This window comes from Dromaius novaehollandiae, chromosome 8, assembly GCF_036370855.1.
Source record: "Dromaius novaehollandiae isolate bDroNov1 chromosome 8, bDroNov1.hap1, whole genome shotgun sequence".
Taxonomy (NCBI): Eukaryota; Metazoa; Chordata; class Aves; order Casuariiformes; family Dromaiidae; genus Dromaius; species Dromaius novaehollandiae.
In genome coordinates, this window is record NC_088105.1 from 28,090,527 (window position 1) to 28,113,455 (window position 22,929).

General features: G+C 38.3%; 1 protein-coding gene across 1 annotated transcript in view; it reads left to right on the forward strand.

Moving 5' to 3' along the window:
• The window catches only part of LOC112986922 (vitellogenin-1-like), a 42,794-nt gene extending 21,930 nt beyond the window's left edge, over positions 1–20,864 (forward strand). The window contains exons 20-35 of the mRNA XM_026106504.2: positions 4,297–4,441; positions 6,046–6,265; positions 7,151–7,320; positions 7,982–8,779; positions 8,863–8,919; positions 9,895–10,116; positions 11,155–11,361; positions 11,998–12,140; positions 12,639–12,777; positions 13,962–14,097; positions 14,768–14,954; positions 15,372–15,469; positions 16,073–16,167; positions 16,275–16,434; positions 17,645–17,806; positions 20,728–20,864. Coding sequence (XP_025962289.2) covers positions 4,297–4,441; positions 6,046–6,265; positions 7,151–7,320; positions 7,982–8,779; positions 8,863–8,919; positions 9,895–10,116; positions 11,155–11,361; positions 11,998–12,140; positions 12,639–12,777; positions 13,962–14,097; positions 14,768–14,954; positions 15,372–15,469; positions 16,073–16,167; positions 16,275–16,434; positions 17,645–17,806; positions 20,728–20,846 — 3,058 coding nt within the window. The 3' untranslated portion in view covers positions 20,847–20,864. The remainder of the gene's footprint in view (positions 1–4,296; positions 4,442–6,045; positions 6,266–7,150; positions 7,321–7,981; positions 8,780–8,862; positions 8,920–9,894; positions 10,117–11,154; positions 11,362–11,997; positions 12,141–12,638; positions 12,778–13,961; positions 14,098–14,767; positions 14,955–15,371; positions 15,470–16,072; positions 16,168–16,274; positions 16,435–17,644; positions 17,807–20,727) is intronic.
• The last annotated feature ends 2,065 nt before the right edge of the window (positions 20,865–22,929 follow it).

Consider the following 22,929-nt stretch of genomic DNA (forward strand, 5'->3'; position numbering starts at 1 on the left):
CAAAAGAGCTCAGTTGCTTGATCCAGCTGCAATTAGCATACATGGCTGCTGGCCCAGAGGAGCTCTGCAGGTCTTTTCAGTTTAGCCACCATAGAGGCTCTTCAATGGTCACAGACCATCTTATTAGGCATTCAACATTGCAGCCTCCTCCCAGAAATGATTCCTCCATTCCATCAAACATGACTGTAATCACGTTCTCCATGCAGAGGAATGAGTGCTTCTGCAATTCATAAAGCAATAGTTAGGTGCATGTGAGCTTCTTGGGCACCACAACCCAAAAGTTGTGTGTTCATTTCCTTACGAAGACCATGACAGCCCATTCCAAGGTCATCTGGGATGGCAAACAGATGCTCTCACTAGGTCTCAGTGTTGGAGAGGGCAAGATGGACACCAATGAATGCAGAAAGGATGTTGAACTCAAAGGAGAATATTGGGGATTTATATGGAATTTAGAGCCTCAGGATGAGCTGTTAATGTTAGCAGAATGATCCTCCCTGCAAAGCAAAATAAAAAATATTTTCCTCATTTGACTTAGGGGGGAATCAAATCAGACACAAAAGGGTTTAACGCCATGCCAAAAAGCATAAACCAAATTAGTATCCGAAGTAGAGAATTACAACTGAGAAGCCTATGAGTTCCAGCCCAAGCCCTGCTCTAGACCCTGCAGCATTATCATTTATGAAGTACTTAGCTGGAAATAGCTCTATAATGCCAAGCATATAAAGAAAGTAATACTCACTAGCTAACTTTTAGCACCATCAATTTTTTTTCCAAAAAAGCATTCCAGTTCACTGTTACAAAACAAATGATCAGTGGAAATCACACAGAACAATGAAACAGCAATGAGTACAGGTGAAGGTAAAGCAATAACTGGAGAATGTAACACTAAACCACATCACTGAGGAGGTTAAAGAACAAGCGAAGTAAAATCTGAAAGGTATGAGGAGAAACAAGTAGGCATGAGATAGAGAGAGATAGAATGCAAGTATATTCTATACAAAATTAGTCCAAAAGCTGAGTTTAACACAGCCTTTCCTCTTCCTTTTGCATTGTTCCAGCAAAAAATAAGGAATTTAGTGTTTTAAAGATATTCTTACACTGTCCCTTGTGAGCTTTAAATTCTCCATTTAAAGAAACGATTCTAGAAAGCTTTTGGTCTTTGAGTTGTTTGTGAGCTGTGTTCGAAATACTTTAGTATTAGGCACTTCTGCTTGATGGTCAGCGACTTACTATGGTATTGTGATATTAAAGCCAGTTAGGATATAATATTACTTTCCCCATCATCTCTTACACCTAGACTGGGGAAGCAAACAGTCTTCAATAGCAGTTAGTTCAGTTATATCATGTATACCACACAGGTTATAACCTGTCACTACTGTGGGATTTATATGAATTTCCAAGAACCAAAGAGAAACTCAGGTGAGAAATCACAGACTCTATGAAAAAAATAAAGAAAACAAAACACTTCGGTACTTGAAAGAATTCATTCCCAAGACAAAGCACAATATTAAAGACTCAACTCTCCTTATAGCAAAATCAGAGCAAAATAATTAATCATGCTATGTAGAGAATATATAGCATGTGTTTCATTTCAATCCTATCAAAGTTAAATTTAATTAAAAATAATAGGTATTTTTAAAGCTCTTTTAACATAATTATTTGGTATACTACAGATGGCTATTTAAATATACATTTTAATAAAATATACAGGAGGAAGTAAAAATCAAATAAATTTCAGGGAAAATTAGAGCCCTGTGATTAAAGTATAAATATGGAGAGCTGCCAGAGAATGCACTTTGCAAATATATCACATATTCATAATGACAGGCTACTGAAGTGTATGCATAATCTTGAATAGAATTTGTATCATGGGGCTTTTTTGCTTGTTTCAACTGCAGGAAAAACAGAAATTGCTTCAAATAGGCATCTTATAATATGAATTACAAAATTACAGCACTGTATACAACATATACAACATGTATAAAGCAAAATGCAAAAGAGTCAGTGCATGAACTTACAAGACAGCACTGTGTGTTTGAGGACAGATGAGGGAAATTACATTGCACTCCATGTCTTCGTTTTTTTGACACCTTTGCACCAAGGTCAGGAGGATGCTGGGTAGGAAAGGCAGGAACCTTCATTTCACTGCAGTGGAACAAGAGTTGAGGATCTGGTGCTAAAATTGTTGCTTGCTTCTCATTTATTTAGATATGTTGTCACGCAGTGCTTTAAAACCCGGTAAAAATAGTTTGGGGTTGATTTTTTTGTTTGTTTTAAATAGACATCGAGCTCTTCTGTCTCCAAGCTAGGGATGTATATAAGGCCACGCTCACTGAAACATTAATGGGCCCAACACAGTTGAATTGCTTGCCCCTTCCCCATGCAGTGAATTTGGCTTATACTATAGCACAGTTTCTTCTCTCATCCAAAAAATACACTAATACATATTGGAAAATCTCCCTTTTATTTTTTCTCCCTTGTGTGGGATCAGAGAGAACAGATTCTTTCATACCATAGCTTTAGGCCTTCTTTGTGACTGTTTTTCTTGTTAAAGCACCAGAGCTGGCTCTTGTAGCCTATTTTTACTGTGCCGTGTGATTCTGCAGACATTGACATGTGTCACCTGTGATGCAGCTACATTTGTCAGCTCTCTGTGCTCAACAGGGAGGAATCGATCCTCCACTTTTATTAGGTGGCAGGAGTAGACTATTGGCATAAAAAATACCAAAAAAAAATGGGAAAAGAAACCCCAAATCTTTCTCCTTGGAGACCCAGCCTGCAGTTCAGTGGTCATTTGAATTATTGAATGGGATTAAAATAAAAGCCATTTCCTTTCTTTGTCCCTTTACCCAGATGAGCCATCTGAAATGCAAGTTGATTTGTATTTTCTTTCATCCACTCAGCTTGTTAGGAAGAATATTTTATTTCAGATTCCATTCTTCAAGGTTCTACTCTCACCCAGCATGGAGCGTTGCTGTCATGTCCTTATCTAAAAAAGAGAGAAATGGAAAAGAAAACAAAGCCCACAGGTGACACACATTTTATTGAGGTGTTCCACATGAAGTGCAATTGTGTGCTTTACAGTGCACACAGCACGGCAGGAGCCTTCAAGAGGAAGAGAGCACTATCAAATGAATACAAAATCATCTTTCAAATAGGTTAGATTGGAAATTCTCAGACTAGTACAGTGTGGACCATATTAAAATAGAGACCATTTTGAAGGCCACCTTTCCATTCACTGTCACAAAGGCCACCTCCATTGGCGGGCCACTGTGACCCCATGGCACTTCATACATGAACAACAATACGTGGGGAATTTTGAGCTCAATGTTAGTGATGATAAATGGCTAATAAGGTAGAGTTAGCAAATGTTATTAGCTGAGGGAAAGAAGTTTCTTCTCTCAAAAGTGTTCAATATTCAAGATGTTTCCCTGACCCAAGACAAAAGGTATAGTTGTTACAGCACTGTGCAACACAGTCACAGCAACTTTCTTGAAGAACCTGAAGTAGCCAGGATGTCAGGATATTTAGCTGTGACAGTCTCAGTTTCATGTCGCATCTTACGCCACTAGACCTGGATCCTAACACTCTTTAGCCCCACAACTTAGGAATCTATGTATTGAAGGTTTTTACATAAATAGGCTCTGAACCTTTACCTAAATAGGCTGTGAACCTTCTGATATGTCTCTGTGATGTCTTGCGAAGTCATGAATCTGTACCAGTACAGTTAGGTCAAGCTCCAGACACTTGCTCTGATGAGTCTAGGCTTCTTTCTTAACTATACTTTAACAAAAGTTGCAGAGGAAACAGCATTTAGTAGCCACCACTCTCTAGTGTTTTTTGGAATTATGGCCATGTTTTTTAACTATAACATTACAGGAAATAAGAACCAAGTTTAGCAACAAATACACAGAACCTAAGTTCAAAAATTTTAAAGAACAAAATATCCAAATAAGGGACCCAAGATTTTAATATCTTAATCCACAGCCAGGCTTCTAAGTGGCCTATTCTTAAAGGCATTAGACAGACAAAGATCTCATCAACTACAATACTTTTAACCTGTACATGACAGTCTGAAAGCATAACTGTGAGCTATCTGCCCCTGAGATGGGTCCAAGTTTTTATTCAACCTTTGCAGTCCTTGAAAATATCAATAGCAGGAAAGATGCTGTAAATATCTGTAAAGCAATTTACAAGGTATGATACTTGTTGCTGAGTATGTGCTAAGATGTTATTCAGGTCTTTTCGTAAGCAGTGCTTTATTGATACAGATTCCCCCTAATGTTAATTCTACAGGTCTAAGACATTTGCTGTTACACGGAATATTGAAGATTTGACTGCTAGTAAGATGACTCCAGTTCTTCAACCTGAAGCAGTGCCTGACATAATGAAGATGTCCTTTGATTCAGATTCTGCATCAGGCGAGACTGATAACATCAGGGTAACTGATGTAGGGTCTGATTATTCCTTTTTTGACTTTTAATCAGTGGGAGACCATTTCTTTCTATCCATAGGAGAAATGTATGATTCACCTCTGACCAATGCTATGTCTCTCAAAGTAGGTCAGGTTCAATCTAAGACACAAATAGCCCTATAGTAATATTATTGTAAAATCTGGAGTGTAATCACATCCGACTTGCGTCACCATTTTCAGAAGCAAGAGCATTTCTTTGGTAATTAATTTTACACTGCCATCTATAGGATAGGCTCACAACCTTTAAAGTCCATTGTAACCATTAAGCAATCATTACATCCCTGGGACAGTCATAATTATTTCACCAGACTGCTTCAGTACTTGACTAGTGGAACCAAATGTAATGCTTCTAGGCTTGGACTCTCCTAACTCAAGGATAGATATCAATTTAGGTGTCAAGTCAAATGACTTTATGAGCTACAGTTTTCAGTAAAAGCCAGTACAGGCTTTCAACTAAGGACACCATCATGAAGACATCACCATGACAATTAGTTCAGTGAAAGATTGACAAGGGCAAGGAATACACTGCCCTGTTTCACTTTCATTGTAGTCCTGCAACTCTGAACAGGATTTTAGATAAAATGAGAGACAACTGGAGGGTGAGTACAGCACTTTCCTACAGAGAAGGCCATATGCAAACGTACTTCCAATTGTAGAAATTTCCAATATGCTTGAACAAGCCAAGTTCTTCTACTTTGTGCCTCTGTGTTATGCATCCTGAAAATATAGCACTCTACAGTTAATCTTAAATAAGCAGCAATTGAAAAATGACACTAACTTGAGCATCTTCCAGTATCACTAGAATTTCCTTTGGAAAAAAAAATGATTAGCATTAAAATTCCATTTTTTAACTATGGCTCATACAACTTGGGAATCTTGTCAGATGTAATAATCTGAGCAAAAAATTAATTGCAAACCTTGTATAACATGTAAAAAGAAAGCTTATGGATATATGTCTTCAACTATTTGCTTCATTGCTCCAGGAAATCATAGCTTTGATTTTGTGGATTTGATTCTTATTTTAATTGATTTTAATTCATTTTTCTAGAAGCATTGCTTAGCGTATGTGTATTACGTACTTTGGGGCAGGAATTTCTAACATCTGATATGCTTTGACCATCTAGGAAATCTCTGTGGTCTTCTTACTTGATATATCCTTATATTCTTGTCAGACATCAACTCCGACAGAATTTGCATGGACTTGGATAAAGATTGTGTAGTTTGACCCAATCATAAATTAAAGAATTCCAGTTGGTCTAGAACACATTCGTATTTACCAAGAATCTGTTAACACAGTTTAATACTCAGGGCAAACAAAATGAAATAATTAGAATTATTTTTGTGATAAAAGTTTCCAGATCCTGAAGCTCTTTCTACTCTAGATAGTGTAATCAAGCCATTCAGCTGATAACTTCATGGTATTGAAAACCAGGTTGTTCTATATCATAGTCTTGCTGTCTCAAGGAAACTGGTTAATTCCTTTTGCAGAATATATGTTACTGAAACAGGAGTCATAGCATGCTAGCATTTCTCTTACTCTTGTCCAGCATGACTTGTGTATTATCTAATAGGTCAGACAGTCTACAGAAGACGTTTCATCAGGAAATTCCTTTTCCTTTGGACATTCACCTTCTCAGAAGGAACCATTTGTTCAGTCAGTGTGCTCCAATGCAAGTACTTTTGGAATTCAAGTGTGCGCTGAGAGGAAAAGTATACATGCAGCATTTATCAAAAATGTGCCTCTTTATTACCTAGTTGGAGAACACGCACTTAGAATGAGCTTCAAACCAGGTAAATACAATCACGGAGATAAAGAAAGTAATGCATGTGTTTTTATGTGTCTATACTGGTACGTATAGACGTATATATACCTGTTGTATCTTAAGTACCATTAAAACTACTGTTAGAGCTTTCAAGCCTGCCAGTATTGGCAACAGGTTACACTTGTAGTAGGAATCTATTTCTCCCCACCTTGGAGCAGTGATTTCTCAGCTCTCTCAATGAGTGGCCATATAGCGCAGCTCCACTCTGCACGCTCAGTGTGAGGCGGAGTTCATCAGTGCCTGCAGAGGGTGTCTGATATGTTGCGAAACATTGGATTTGGGATGCAGGCACAGAGCAATTGGACATGGGCAGTGGCTCTGATGCAGTGTCCTGCAGCTACGCTCTAAAAGCCCAGACTCTTAAAGGGAATTATAGATTAACCTTGCCAGGATCTAGTCCTTAATGTCTTAATCCACGATCATAAGAAGTGAAAGCACAGCAGGCCACTGAATCTAGGTCTCCTAAGTATCAGACTAATGGCCATTGGGCTGTTCTTTACAAGAATGCTTGTCAAGAGTCAAGTTTCAATTTCTTTCTGATGCCTAATTCGCTATCCCACAGTGTTATTTGTTTAAGCAATCCGATTCACTGACTAAGATCTGCTGATCACTGTTTCTTGACTTGAAAAGAATCTAGTGCTGTGTTAACTTTGTAAAATTTGCTTATGAACGTTCAGCTTATAGGGAAGTATTTTACCAGTTACTCAATACCAGAAATAACCAGTGAGCATTAACATTTTCAGATGTGAAAGAATGTCTAAATAAATTTTAGAAAAAATTGGCTTATTCTACTATTCAGTTGCTATTAGTAACAGCTATTAGTATACTAATATTAATTTTTGTGCACTTTCAGTCTATATAGAGGCACCTATTGAAAAAATACAAGTCACGATTCAAGCAGGGGCCCAAGCTCCTACAAAAATGATACGCTTAGTAACATTTGAAGATCCAGAGACAAAAGTGTCTTCAAGCAAAGAAGCACTTAAAAGAGTGAAGAAAATCCTTGATGATACTTATGGCCAGGTACTTTTGTAAAAATCCACTTTCCAGATTTGTGCGAGACAATACACAAAGCTTGGTTATTTATACTGCTTTTACTAAGTAGCCTTCACTGTTTAGATAGTACACAAAAACTGGAAAATAAAGACAAGCTTTTAGGTATACAAGTCTTTCTGCAGGTCTTTTGTTTGAGTTCATTTCTTTTGGAGTAGATGAGGTGAAGGAGATTAGGGAGAGCTGGTTGGTTTGGCTGGTTTCTCTGAAGATCTCTGGCACAATTATGTAAGGCCCAAAGATTCTGTGTACCCAAAAGATTGTCTGTTCTTTCCAGCTACTGCAGCTGTTGCAAAAAAGTATGATACGTCCTAAACAACTCGCTTTGAAATAGTCTGACATCTGCAGCACTGTCATTACTAACATTAGTTACATAACTGTATGATCAATAATTTCTACACATGTGCATTATCACACGTGGGTTTGGGGGATTGTTCTACTTAGCTGTGTTTTTAACACATTATTTTGAATTTGTTTTATTGTGATGTATTGCAAGGCTGCTATCTCAGGCATACATCTTATCTTCTGAGGCAGCAAAGAAATTCATAGCTCTTTGTATCTGATTTTACTTATAGCTTTCTGCATGGGCACAGAAAAATAATTCTCTTTTTCCAATGGTACCTTTGACTAGGGGACAAGAAAATCAAGAAGCTCATCGTCCAGTGCCAGCAGCACCAGTGGAAGCTCTGAGAGTACAACAAGCAGCCCCTCCAGCAGTGACTCTGACAACAGGGCCTCAAAGGGCGGCACCCAGATAAATCTGAAAACAAAACAGCCTAAAGCCAAAGGAAAGAAATTCTATCCCTTTGGGGACAGTGGCAGTAGCAGCAGCAGCAGTAGCAGTGATAGTAGCAGCAGTAGCAGCAAGAGCAGTAGCAGTGGAAGTAGTAGCAGCAAAAGCAGTAACAGCAGCAGCAAAAGCAGCAGTAGCAGCAGCAAAAGCAGTAGTAGCAGCAGCAAGAGCAGCAGCAGCCAAAGCAGCAGCAGGAGGAAAGGAAGGAGTAGTAGTAATAGCAGCAAAAGCAGTAGTAGCAGCAGCAAGGGCAGCAGCAGCAGCAGCGGCATAGGTAACAGTAGCAACAGCAGCAGCAGCAGCAGCAGCAAAGCATCTGGTATGAAACGTACAGGTAAAAAGCATCCCAAACCCACGTCGTTTCCACATGCCAGCGCTGCTGTTGGAGGGAGAAGTGTTCATGGGCAGAAGCCTAAAACACAAAGCAGCAGCAGTAGCAGCAGCAGAAGCAGCAGCAGAAGCAGCAGCAGTAGCAGCAGCAGTAGCAGCAGCAGCAGAAGCAGCAGCAGTGAAAGCGCTGGTGTACCCCATCGCCACAGCAAGGAGCGCTCCAGCAAATATGACAGACGAGCTGAGACAAAACATGTCAAGTCCCAATTTAACAGTTACAGTAGTTATGACATTTCCACAGAATGGGTAAAAGTTTCTAATGCTGTGATTTCTACTAGCAGGTGACCCTCACTAAGCTGCAGGCTATAACTTATTTTGGAATTTTGCAGGAGCATTACCTTCCAAAAGTGTACCGGCTCCGCTTCAAGTCTGCTCATATGCATTGGGTAGGTCCAGACTTCAGGTGTGCATTCCTATCATTATAGTTGATACAATCAAGCATATCACTAGAGGGATTTGTTAGGTTCATTTCACTTAAGCATTCTATAGAATCTACCTTATTTATTGTTCAGTAATATCATTGATGATGGCCAAAATAAACCCATCTGTTATTAAAATATCAACTGTCTTGTTACACCCTTCTGTTGTTGCAGCACTTGCAATCATAAATTTTTGGTCAGGACACCTTTGGGCTGGATATGGTACAGTACAGTGAAAGCTAAGCCAAGAGAGTCCATAGAGGAATTATAAAAAACAGAAACCCAGAAGATCTTCCAGTAGGAATTGTTAACTCCTCATTTTTTAGACAATCATAGCAGTAAAGCTATGTAGATCATGTATGTAGATGGTATTAGAAACCAGGCTGACTATGCATTGTGGCACTGAGAAATTTTAAGTATGTATGTATTGGAAGGATGATAATGTAGTGGCTTTTGTAGGTGTTACCTGGAAAGTTGTTATTTACCCTGTTTATGAGTAGGAAGATGTTTTGCAGCATTTTAAATTAAAACGGATATTTTTTGTGGGTTTCACCTTGCCTAATGTTAGAGCTCTACAATGTGAAATCTCGATTTCCAGTCACTATCTACATGGCCTTCCTAATGAGCAGAGACGTACAGGTGGATTCAGGGCACATTCGTACCCAACATATTTCATATTTAGAATAATAAGAATCACACTGAAAATATGTCTGAGCCTCTCCCTTGCCTACAGATTGATACTGATAACTCTGCCTTAGATGTCTACACTGTAAAAATATAATTTACAGTGATGAATCCTGACCTATAGTACCGTTTACATACCTCTATGTGTCCTTGCATTTGTAAAGCTAAAGAAGTAACAGCTTCCATTAGCAGACATTTTTCATCTCTCCTGAGCCTAGAAGCCATGCCATAGCTTCATAACATATTTTTGTTCCATAGCATCCAGATAGGAAGATATCAGACAGCTCATCATCATCTTCCTCTGAGTCAGGAAGCAGCCACAGCAACAGCAGTAGCAGCAGCCGCAGCAGCCGCAGCAGCAGCAGCAGCAGCAGCAGCAGCAGCAGCAGCAGCAGCAGCAGCAGCAGCAGCTCTAGGAGGAGCCACGTTAGCAAAGGAATCGGCATTCATCACAGGAGTGGTTCCAGCTTAACACGTGAGGTAGTCCCTGCACTGTACACACAAATGGTAGGGTTTTGCTGACTGCTGAGGAGGAACCTTAGAGGTGGTTGTACCCTAACCAACCGAGTTAGGCCCAGGAAGTACTTCACATGCTAAGTTTGTAAATTGAAAGTCAAAGTAATTTGACATTTTTGTGAATTCCCTTGGCTTTGGAGTTCCATTTGTTGGTTTCTTGAGTAAATTTTCCTTTAGCGTTTGCAGTATGTGAAAACTTGGAGTTGGAAATGATAAAAATTGAAGGGAGTGGGGTTATAAGCTAAAGGAGAAATAATTTTCTTTTTCCTGTGAAACCTTCAAAATGGAAAATACTTTCCAATTACCTAAAAATGCAACTTGGGAGGAAATAAATAGATTTTACTTAAAGATTTTTTTAACTTAAGTCCTCCAAATTATTTTAAAATGTAGACCCAAGGTCATGAGTGCATGTAGAGTGTAACTAAAATCAGAATCTTCATGCTCATTACTGGTTGGGAAATTTAAAGCCCCATTAAGCACTGATCACCCTTATCTTTAGTACACACTTAGCATTCTATAATTGTACTAAGTTGATGTATCTACATAATAATAGAACAAATAGCCCTGCAAATACAGTCAGTATGTAAGGGGACTCTGCTAGTCAGAAGGATTTCAAAACCATCAGTTGTCTTGAAGAAGCTGTTATATAGTAACTGACATTGTGAATACACATACTGAAATGCAGGTAGCTAGTATGTATCATAGGCATCTGTTTCCAATGTTATAATGATACACAAAATCTTAAAAACTACATAGAAGTAGTCATGGATTCTGCATCAAAACAATCACATCATCTTTGAAAATTCCTGGTGGTAATGAAATAATTAATATTCTAACCAGATTTATTCTTAAATATTGGGGATATGGGAATATACACAACAAACAGAACCAATGAAAGACGAGGAATGCTTCCTGCTGTCCATGCAGCATAAACTGGACTGTAGGTTCCCAAGTGAATACGGAGAAATACTTAAGCACAGATGGTTGGGGGTTGTTTTTCAGCGCAACTTCCTGGGAGACGTAATTCCACCTGGCATTACGATTGTGGCACAGGCAGTAAGAAGTGACAACAGAAATCAAGGTTATCAAGCTACAGCATATGTTCGTTCTGATGCTGCCAAAGTTGATGTGCAACTAGTTGTGGTTCAGCTGGCTGAAACCAGTTGGAAGGCATGTGCGGATGCTGTAATACTGCCTCTGAAAGCACAGGTAAGCACGCAGTCAACTTTGCCAAGCAAGAGCTCTAGAAAGCCCAGCATTTTCTGAATAACTATATAGCACCTGCTGATTAGAATAATCAAACAGGGAAAACATACACATACATATTTTGAAATGTGTTTCGCAACAGGTTCATGAAACTTCAAAAACTGTTCATGTCTTTTCCCACCCTTTCAAATTAAAAAAATTAGAAACATACTTTCCAACCAGAAAGAAAAATGTTGACTTTGAAGATGCATCAAAATATGACCTGTAGAAGTATGAAGAAAATTTAAAAATTGACCGATTTATTATTTCTTCATTATTTGTTTCAATACCAGTTCGCTTATCTGGGAATCTGGCAGTTTTTATCTTTGATACAATGTTTCAGTGGCTGCTTTGGAAAAGGAACATCTACATGTAGCTTAGCCCAGCCCAGTGAACTGCGTTTTCTACTCAGCCTCAGATTTTTCCAGATGTAGTCAAAATTTCTCAATGAGGCTGTTTAGAGGGAAAGAGAGACTTAGGGGCATCAAGGATCATTCTGAAGTTTCAGAAAAGCAGGAACATTTACGTTTTTAAATGGTATTCAGTTGTGCTGTGATTTCTTTCCTGAAATTTGGATGACTATTTCCCTGTTTCGTGAAGGCCAGACTGAGATGGGGCAAGGAGTGCCGAGACTACAGAATAGAAGCCAGGGCTACCACGGGCCAGCTGGCGAGGAAACCGGCCGTGCAGCTGAAGGTGCAATGGGGAAATCTGCCATCCTGGATAAAAAAGACAAGCACGGCGTATGTAATTTGTTCTGTTCTAGGTTGTTGTGTTGCACTCCTTGCAGTAGTTGGGCTTTATAAAAACAGTAAAAGGACTGGATGAAACTTTTCAACCCAATCTTTTTTGGTTTTGATGGAAAACACAAGTTCAATGGCACAAAAATATTTTGTGAATGTCTTTTATTTCCCTCACATTTCATATTAAAAGATATCCTCCAAATATTTAAAAACTTGACACAGTTAATTTCATTTTCAAAATTAAATGATTTGATATTTCAGTTCAAAATGGCTTTTTGTTTTGAAATTTCCTTCTACTCTGTCTCTTAAAAATAAAAAAGATGATTAAAATTAGAACAGCATGTTTCCTGTGGATAAAACCAAGCATTTAGTTTGACCCAAAGTAATATTTCTTTGACTTTTCAGTTCACCCGTTGTTTTCCCAGTTTTTTTAGAACTGCCAGTAATCCTCATCCTTTGCTCATGGACCTGAGTTTGTCAAATCTTGTTTATCTCTAGATTCATGCAGTATGTTCCTGGAGCAGCACTCGTGTTGGGCTTCTCAGAAGCACATCAGAGAAATCCATCTCATGAATTTATAGTAAGGGCAGCTGCAACATCTCCACGGACCTTTGATATAGTAATTAAAGCTCCTGGGGTACGTGTCAGTTTTTTTCCTTTTCCTCACCTGGAATGGATTTTCAGCTAATAAACATTTTGATACTTAATGTAAAGAAAAAAAAAATGCAAACATTACCTCTTAGAGAAGCCACTATATCCCTGAATACACAGGTCTTGAAATATGTGGTCCTTGATTTTTTCACTGCTTTGATGCAACATAGCAATAAGCTGAAGTTGAAAATCAGACTCTGTAGTTACTTTATTTCCATGCAGAGAACAGCAGGTAAGCCTAAATTCCCTGAAGTGTGGCTGTTCTGCACTCAAACCTTTATTAATGTTACGCAGTGTGACTAGTTCTGTGGGGTATATGGGGCTGAAGAGCAGGTAACAGAGGCCCGAGAAGATCTGTGTTATTCTCAGTTCCAACCATGTAAAGCCTCTACCCAGGTTTGTGCTCAAGTCCCACGTCTGCAGTGACCATGCTTGATGAGACAGCCCTGATTAAGTTTAGACATCTACTTACACAAATCTGCCTTAACCAAACTAGAAAGGTTGCACTCGCAGAGCAGCTTGCATAGGCTTTTTCTGCAGAATCCCAATGATTAATTGGCCCTTGTCCACCAAATCCCTGTGCACCATTTTGAAAAATTTCCCCTGTGAATCTGTGGCAAATTAATAACAGCTAGTTATTCATAAACAGAGAAATTAGTGTGTCTTTAACCTTAAATGGTGCTTTAGTACTGCAGGATCTTTAATATACAGTAATGAAGAAGTAGGCAAGTTAGGCATTAATTTGATTCTCCTGGTAAATGTAATTCATTTGTAACCACAGTAAGGGATCTTACCGCTCTGGCACATCATGCCAGTTTTCAGCCTGTAATGGATGCTGCCTACTTCTCCAGACGCATCCATCCATTTACTCAGCTACTTAACTTGTTTTTTAAGAAGTCACTTAATTATCACTTAAACTTCATCTGTTTATGTTAGCTTCCAGTGTCCTTAACAATTACTCATAAAAGTCAGGAAGTGAGACTAGAACAGAAGACAATGGTTCCTCACAAAAGCCTGAGGTTTGGGTGCATCCTGAGGAGACTAACACAACTGCAATTGTATAAATACTTCAAGATTTTTTTTCAAGATAAGAGTCTTTTTTGTTTGCAGGCATATCTTGAATGACGTGGTTCAATTTATCTTAATATATTTTCCTTTCTGCTTTTTCAGGCAACATTTTACTGCCAGGCACTCCGAATTCCATTCACTCTGCCCTTAGGCCCATCTCCAGCTTACGAGCCTCGAGATATTACGGCTTGGAATTTCCTTCCTGAAATAGCTTCACAAATAGCACAAGAAGATCAATGTAAATATTACTTGTATGCTTGTCTCATAAATAAGCAATGTTTGTAGATCCATCCTCTGCCATCATTGGGCCTTGCCTTTCCTTGTAAGAGAAGCATAACATCTGCTTTCTCAACAACTCATTCCATCACTTGGAAGCACTGTTGTTGGCAGGTGAATAAAGAGACTTCGAATTGATATAAGTTTTCAGAGTTCAGAAATCACACCTGTCTGCAAGTAGTGAAGATTATCTTTTGCCCCTTCTACGAAGTTGCCATCTCTGCATCGAGAGGCATCAGATGATGGGTAAAGACAGATCATGAATTTCTGTCCTGTTTATTTTCTTCAGAAAAGAGCTGTGTGCGTTTTAGCTGGCTGGTGTCTAACATCTGTGGGAAATGTTAACTTCTCTTTAGCATGGTTTCTCAAGAATTTTTTTCACTTTTTTCTTGAGTTTAGTATTTAGCATGTAATCAAAATCAACACTAGTATAGTCGACATCTCTTAATTATTCTGTAATGCTATCCTGTCCTTAAAGACTTTGGCAGCTTTGCAAACTTCTGCCTAGCAGACACTGAAGTTTCTTTCTTATTTGCTATATAAACAAATCTCTGATGCAGCTTTCAATTTCTTTGCAGCAACACACATGCCGTTGTTACACCTGCCATTTCCTTTTTGGTTTTGTCTTGCAGCCACATGTGAAATCAGCGAGGGAGATTTCAAAACATTCGACCATGTGAACCGTACATATTCTTTCAGTAAAAGCTGCAGCCTGATAGTGGCCCAAGACTGTACTGAACATCCGAAATTCATCATTACTACAAAAAAGGTTGATCCAAAGTCCTTCTCGAGAGAGGTTCACATAAATACGAGCTCATCGTAAGTGCAATTTATCTGAAGGCTGAAGAATTAGATGTAAAACTTTAGGGAGTCAGTCTGGGGATGGGAGATGTCTCGCTCCCACATGGAATTAGTTTGCAGTCAAATGTTGGGGAAAGAGAGGTGTCCTGGAAGGAACCGTCATCTTAAACTCCTTTGTTTAGCTGCCCTCGTCTTTGGTTTCACAGCCATCACTTATCTGATGACCTGCTCAACAAGTCCCCATTCTGTCTTTTCCTTACAGATTGAATGTCAACAGACGATGTCGCAATGAATTTTGGACTTTAGAAAGAAAGCAATTTATTCATTCATTCAAAATCCAGATGCTCAGATTGGTTCTTTGTTCACTTTGGCCATGAATAATCTCTACTTTCCACATCTTAAATTAACCATGATTTTCTTCTTTATTCTCTCAAGAAACATCACAATCTGTCCTGCACCAAATTCATCTCTCCTTGTGGCATGCAATGAAGAGCCAGTACTAACAGACAGTGGAGATTCTGAGTATGAAAAAGGTAAGCTGTGATACCCACCTTCCCAGGACTGACTTATAAACTAAATATCTTCAAGACTGTATCTTTGTAAACTTTACAGAAGCATCTCAATGTAAAGAAAATACAAGTGTGATTAAGTCCAAGAAAAACTACAAACTTCATTTTCTTAAGATTTGCATTACTTAGGTTGCTGTATTTCCTGTAGTAGGTATACTCTTTGTTTTCACTTGCATAACTGAGAGGTAAATAAAGCCCTTTCTTGTTTATATGCTATGTCCATGTTGGTGCTTGCGTACAAGAAAGTGCTTGTTATAATCACAGTTAGATGCTTTTGGCCGGATATTTAGCTGGCACTTCACTGATGTCATTATCACTTCAGGACTTAATAAGCTGGATACAAAAGTCAGTTTCAGCCATAGGGAACAACAGTAGAAGAATTTTTACAAATGAAGAGATCATTTTTTCTATTTTTCCTTTATCTCTCCACAAAGAAATACATTCCATGCGTGACAGCAAAAAAAATTATTGCAAAAGAAAATGCATTATAATGTATGTTGTGCAAGTCAGGTTCTCTGTTATTTTAAAACTTAGTAGATCACCTTATGATGAACCATCTTTTTACAGACAATATTAAAATTTATAAAAATGGGACAACAGTTATCGTGGAAGCTCCAACACATGGACTGAAGAATTTGACTTTTGATGGTGTGGTCCTTAAGGTATTGGGCTTTTTTTTAAAGGTTACTAGCTTGCTTTCTGTTTAATGCCTTGGCAACGTAACAGACCAACACTTCAGTATCCAGTACAAAGATGTGCCATTTTATAGGTTACTGTTGCTTCATGGATGAGAGGAAAGACCTGTGGAGTTTGTGGAAATAATGACAGAGAAAAGCACAATGAACTCCTAATGCCAAATCATAAACTTGCACACAGCTGTTCTGCTTTTGTTCATTCATGGGTATTGCTAGAAGAAACCTGCTCTGGTGGTGAGTAGATCTGAAAGTAATTTATGCTTGGGGAAAATACAGTTTCACTTTTCCACTGCCAATAGCTGGAAAGATTTTTTTAAAAAAAGAAGAGATATCTTTCACTTAGAAAAGACAATAGTAGTATATATCCATTTTGACTTCATTAACTTCTGACTGTTTAAAATACTGCCTGTGAACATAAAGAATTTGTACTCAACAAAAGTCTTTGTCTCACATGCAGTTCAATGTTAAATAATTGATTCAACTATAATTTCTTACATGGAGTAGCTTCTTTCTTCAAGAGGTAAAATCAGGCCTAATTTTTCTCCGACTGAAGTCAGTGTGATTTTCACCAATCAAAGTTTTTGTCTGTAGACCTCATTTAATCAAACAAGTTGCAAACATCATAGCTGTCACACAGAATGGACATGAATGCAGTAGGTCAGATCTTAAGCTTATATAAATTTTCAGAGTGTACAAAATTTCATTTTTGTTCTACACCATCTGAGGGAGCAATCTCAGGGAAATATTTAGAAATATTCCTAAGGTAAAAGAGTTTCCTCTCATGTGGAGCTGGAAAAATAATCGTGGTCTCCCTTAACATCATTACAGTTTTGTTCTGTAGGTTTCCATTTACCTTGGACCTAAGACAACTTTATTGAAGTTAATGGTTGTTTTCTCCTTGACTTCAGTGGCAGCAGAAATTGTACTTATCTGTATGTCAGGAAACAGAGTCATAGCTAGGATCCTGTTAAGTTACATTATACCTTTCTAGTGAGATAATTGCAACATTATAAAAATCATCCAATACAAAAATTATCCTTGATGTTATTATATAAATGCTGCCTTTTTTTTTATCCATTCACTACAGTTGACATTTTTTGTAATGCAATTAAGTAGCCATTGTGCTGACAGTATCTATTCTTAATAGCTTTCAGACATGAGAGGTTATTTTCTGTGTATTATGTAGTTCTAAAAAAATGGGTATACATGATTCCATTTGGGTTATATTGTGCAATTCGATTTTTAAAATAGCTCCCCTTTCAAAACCTTTCTTCTATCCCCCAACTTGTTATCATCCTATCTTGATAACCTCACTACTGTGAAAATGGGTTGTCGGGGACCTGTGTTTTAATAAAAGCTGAAGAGAAAATATGGACCTTTATTATTGTAAGGATCAATTGGGATTTATTTCTACAATTTTAACTACCTCTCCTTTTCCTCTTAGGGTGCAAACTACAGCGCAGTTATGTGAAGCTGAATCGAAATCCTACTGTTGATGGAGAAGAATCTGTGTGCTATTCTGTTGACCCAGTACTGAAATGTATGAAAGAGTGTACTCCAATCGAAAAAGATTCAGTTAAGGTTGGCTTCCACTGTTTCCCAAAAGGTACGATATTTTTTCTCTTTCTGTGTCATGTACTGTAGGAGTTCTGTCAGAGCACTCGGAAGAACAAAACACAGCACAACCACACACAGACCTGTATTGCTGCAGCTCCTTGAGCTGCTGCTTTTAATCCCATTAGTATTTGCTATAACCACTGACAGCACTGGGTAGCTAAAAGCTAGTTTGGATGATGGCAGGTAGCATCATCTGAGGAAAACATTTGAGATGGTAAAAGGGGCAGCAGTGATCGATAAAATTTTTTTCACGTTTTCAGGATCTCCATAAACTTGTGATAAGCAACAGTGAGTCCTTTTATGCACATTACAGCCTGCGATTTTGTGTAGACCAGGGCAAGCAAGGCAATTGGAAGTCAGTCCAGTAGTGTGACATGACTGCTGTGATTAGGCTGCCATGCTATGCCACCATGCAATACATCAGCAAAAAACACACTGCTGAAATGTTCTCTAGATGGTTTGGAAAAAAAATTTTTTTTTTCCTGAAGTTACGTTATACACACACATTTGTGTTCAAGATTTTTCAAAGTACTGGGCCTTTTTCTCCTTTCCCTTACATCAATTTGTCATAGATGCAATCATTTTCTAATACAGATTTCCACTAAAGTTAAAAAAGCAAGAGAGGAGAATCCAGCCTTGAACCTACAGGTATTTTTCGTGCATTCCCTCCTAAATCTTTTAATGGATCACAGGGGACACATATACCCTAGAGGGAGACCTACCCTAGAGGGAATACCTACTGAACTGGTCTGTTTTCTGTGTTAACCATGTTAGCAATGTCCACAGCTGGGATAATCCAGTGTAGTTTCACTGAAGCCAATGAATCTCTATGTTGAATTACAGTGGAGAGAAATTATGTCTGATTTTGAACAAATCCATATAGAACTTTACAATTTGCTCATATTATTAATATTCACAATGTGCTGAATCAGCCCATAAAAGCAATGAGTATCTTGCTATAATAGTCAACCTCCTACAGCAGCCAATCCAACAAGTAGCACAGGGAGAGTGCTAATAGTTTTCTGACAGCTCCCTGAGATGTGAATAGATGCATCCTTTTATAAAAAGAAAAACCCACCCTCAACAAAAAACCCTTCTAAATCTTGTCATATCCATGTTTCACAGATTTCTTTTGTGTGTCCAAGTCTATATCTCTGAAATGTCATCACCCCAGGCCACTCACTGCCTCAGAATATTAAGCTATAATAAAGCTGTCTCATTCTCTCACAAAAAAAGTGTGAGAAAAGAGGAAAATCAGAAAAAAGATATGTTAGTTGTTGCAGCCAGTGCTGTTTTTACAGCAACTGCAGGCTTCTCTGGTTCATTTACTCAACCAGAGGCTGGGAAGTCTGCTAGCAGCACTCCTAATCAAGGGCTTTATTTATTTATTTGTCCTGAGGAGAAGGCAGGGAAAAGATGCCATTTGTACTTTTTAACAAATTTGATTGTTTTTCCTCAAGCTTAGTACCAATAGGAATACAATGCCGGTCCTTAAAAACCATTCTTTTTCTTTCTTTGTTCAATAAGTAGGAGCAGCAGCAGAAACAAAATCCCCTTCTCTCCCAAGTTGAGAACACATATTTGCATACACATGGCAAAGGCTTTCTCTCAGTTCTTTATAGGGGAACTGATACCTGAGCGTCTGCTGTCTCAAAAGAGTGGGACCACATCACTGTCAGCAGTGGAGCAAGGACAAGATGAAGTAGAAAGATGCGGAGTTTCCCCTGTTATCCTTGAAATCTGGGAGTTTGTAGTCTTTGGATCTTGACCGAGGCAGACTGGTTTATGTTTCAAACATGCCACAAGCCCTACCTTTATGGATCACAGTTACTCAGTCATGATCCAGTTTGCACAGGGAGCTGTTTCCCACATGGATATGAATGTGATCAGACATACAATGTACACAATTAAGAGGAATAGCAAGAATTAATGTATATAAAAAAAACAGAACTTAGACTTTTTTATAACATCTCTCATTTCATAGCTTGAAAATATTATATGTTTTTAAAAAGCATCTCAAGCAATTTTCTAGGAAATATTTATGAACCTGCGCATTATGCAAAACTTGTGCTTCAGGCTGGACAGTAATTCAACCAAGCAAACTTTTAGCATTTCAGGAGATAACTGACCGATACAGCCCAAAACTATACAGGGGCCTCCAGAGCTCCCTGTGATGAGAGATGGCATGTTATAAATGTACTGTCCAACTGAGGGATAAAACAAATGGAGATAAAATTATGAAAGCTTTGCATATTCTCATTATGCAAACTTAATTTAAATGGAGGTCCTAATATTCTTCCAGATGCAATGACAAACCTCCAACTACCTAAGAATATTTATTGGGAGGATGAATATTATTATTCCATTTACATTATTTCAGCATTAAGGGATATGGCTTATTCAAGCTGCTGTTGCTAAAGCAGTGTGGTAAGGTTAATACTGCAACTGACAATGCTCTGCCAGATTTCACAATATATGGGAAACTTTAATTAGAAGTTTATGAACCTCTGAAAATTCTCCAAAGGGCTTATCCTTCAGAATGAACTTTGACAAATAGTGAGTTGAAATATGCAGTGATATGCAGCAATTACATAAAAAGAAATTGCTGATGTGTATTTGTACATGGTGGTCTTACTTTGAAGGTGGCTACCTCCAGCACTTTTACAGGCTCCTGCCTGTTGTCTTTTTGTTTCATGAAATGTTATTCATTTTGTTTTTAGGGAAGTATTATAGTAATTATATCATGGATGAAAATCCTGCTCCAAGTCAATGAGTCAGTTAGATGTCAGTTGTAGGGGCAGGATTTCATTCTTTACTTGGTGAAGGACTTGGCAGACATCAAAACAGTATTTCCTTGAAATGTGTTAATTTGCTTGATGTTAGTTAACAATGGCTTCGCTCTTCTGACAGATACCGCTGTAAGCCTGCTGGAATGGCAGAGAAGCAGTGACAAGAAATCTGCATCTGAGGATGTTGTGGAGTCTGTGGATGCTGACACTGGTTGTACCTGCACCAGCAACTGTAGTTAAGCTAAATGCTTTAGTGTTGTACTACAGACATACTATACAAATAATTGAATAGCTGGACAGATAAGAAGGCAATATAATAGCTATAGTAAAATATTAAGAAATGTGCTTGAAGAAAATAAGCCTACTGCATTGCATCCAAAGTCAAATGCATTATGTACAGTCTGCACTGCTAAATAAATATGTTGTTCATTAAATAAGTATTCATGTGGTCTCTCTCTTTATTTTTCTCTATCAACAAAACAATCAGGCCGACTATAATATTATCCAGAAATTCTGCTTCCTTTTATCTGAAATATAATTACAGCAGTCCTCTCTTAAAATTATATTCACTAGGTGATGAAAGGAAAACATGATTACGGCTACTGCTAACATTCCATTGTGTAAAGAATTTCATAGTTAGCATACTAAAGACACAGTAAGCATTTGTTTTCTTTTATGTTTTCTGGTAAAGAGCAAAGTCTGTTCTTGGAACTGTTCTGCAAAAAAATACATTTTACTCCCAGCAAGACCATTAGCCTTAGTACATTGTACAAAAGAATGAATTGGACTGCTAGACTCCCACTGTAGCTTTCCAGAGAGTTATAGTGTATGACCCAGTCCCCATTTTGATTCAAATTTCAATGGATATGCTGTTACTTCATGAGCTAAAAGTATGAATAGGAGCTTTTTTTTTTGGTTTACCATTTCCTATTGTATATCTATGAAAATGATGCCTACAAAAACTTTAGGGAACAATAATACATGAGGTAGCATTCCTAATACTCCGAAAAGTAATATATAGAAAAATATGTAAGCTCTATAGCATCATAAAGCTAAAATAAAGTATAAGCAGGACATCAGACTGTGTTTAACCAGTGAAATGTCACTCTGTTAGCTTTCACTTGGTCTGGGCAGAAATGCAATTCCCTCCCACTCCAGGGGACCAAGAGTAGGTGGCACCTTCAAACACCATGTGATGGCACAATATCCCTTTACCTTGTGCACTGATCAGCCACGCAGTGAATCGTGACACACTCTCCATAACAGGCAATAGCCACAAGCATGCTGTTTCAAGAGAAACCTTAGTACGAGCAAGATATAGTTCAACGCAAATGGTGTCAGGAAGCTGTCATTAAATAAAATACTTTTCTTCCTAAAAACTGAGTTATTGGAAAGAGGAGGACTGAAGACTAAACAAACAGCTGAACAATTACAGAATAGCATTTTTTTCAGTGCTTTTCTTTCAAGAGCAGAAACATGAGTAATGTAAAGTAGTATCGGTATCTCTTTCTCTCCCCCCACCCACCCCTCTCTCCAGTTTGTAACTAACTTGAAATTAGAAAATACCTATTTTTTAAAGAGATCAGCAACATCAGACAAACCAAGATTTCAAAGGACAACCCTTTAAGATCCAAATTATTTGCCTGTTCCCTGTTGTCCTATATTATCCAGGTTTTGCCAGACCTTTTTGTTTCCTGCATGATGGAGAGGTGGCCATTCTTAGTGAACTGCAATTAATTAGTTAGTGAAGAAAATAAGCTGTCGTGAATGTGTCCAAACCTGAGGCTAGTGGGCTGAGCCTGAAGCCTGGTGTGTACCCTACGGCATGCCGCCTGCCAGTGCTTGCTGCTGTCCCCCTGTGCCTCTTTCCTGAGGTTAACCAGCTGGAGCAGGGCTGCAAAGTGCACAAGGGGGTTCCCTGCCTCTTTTTCTCCCCTCAGCCCTGATTTAGTCTATATGATGTATTTGAGCACCTTCATGTGTAGTGGGCCTTTATGCAAACAAACAGTGCTCTGCTCAACAGGTTTTTTTTTTCCGCTCAAGTATGTTCAAGCTAAGATGAATAGCATGAATTCTTGCACTATGTTTTTATTTGTAACAAAGCATTCACAAATTCCCTGCTCAAAAGCTGTGCTGTTTGCTAACTCATCAGAAGTGCTACCCTGCAGAAATGTAGCCCCAAACAAGAAAGGAGATGAAGAATATTACATTCCACTTTCCTTTAAACTCACACTAGCATCACACCCAGAGACCCTCTTTTCTTCCTGGTATTGTTTTCACTGCGGCTTATAGGAGATTTGCCATTGACTTTCACAGGATCAGA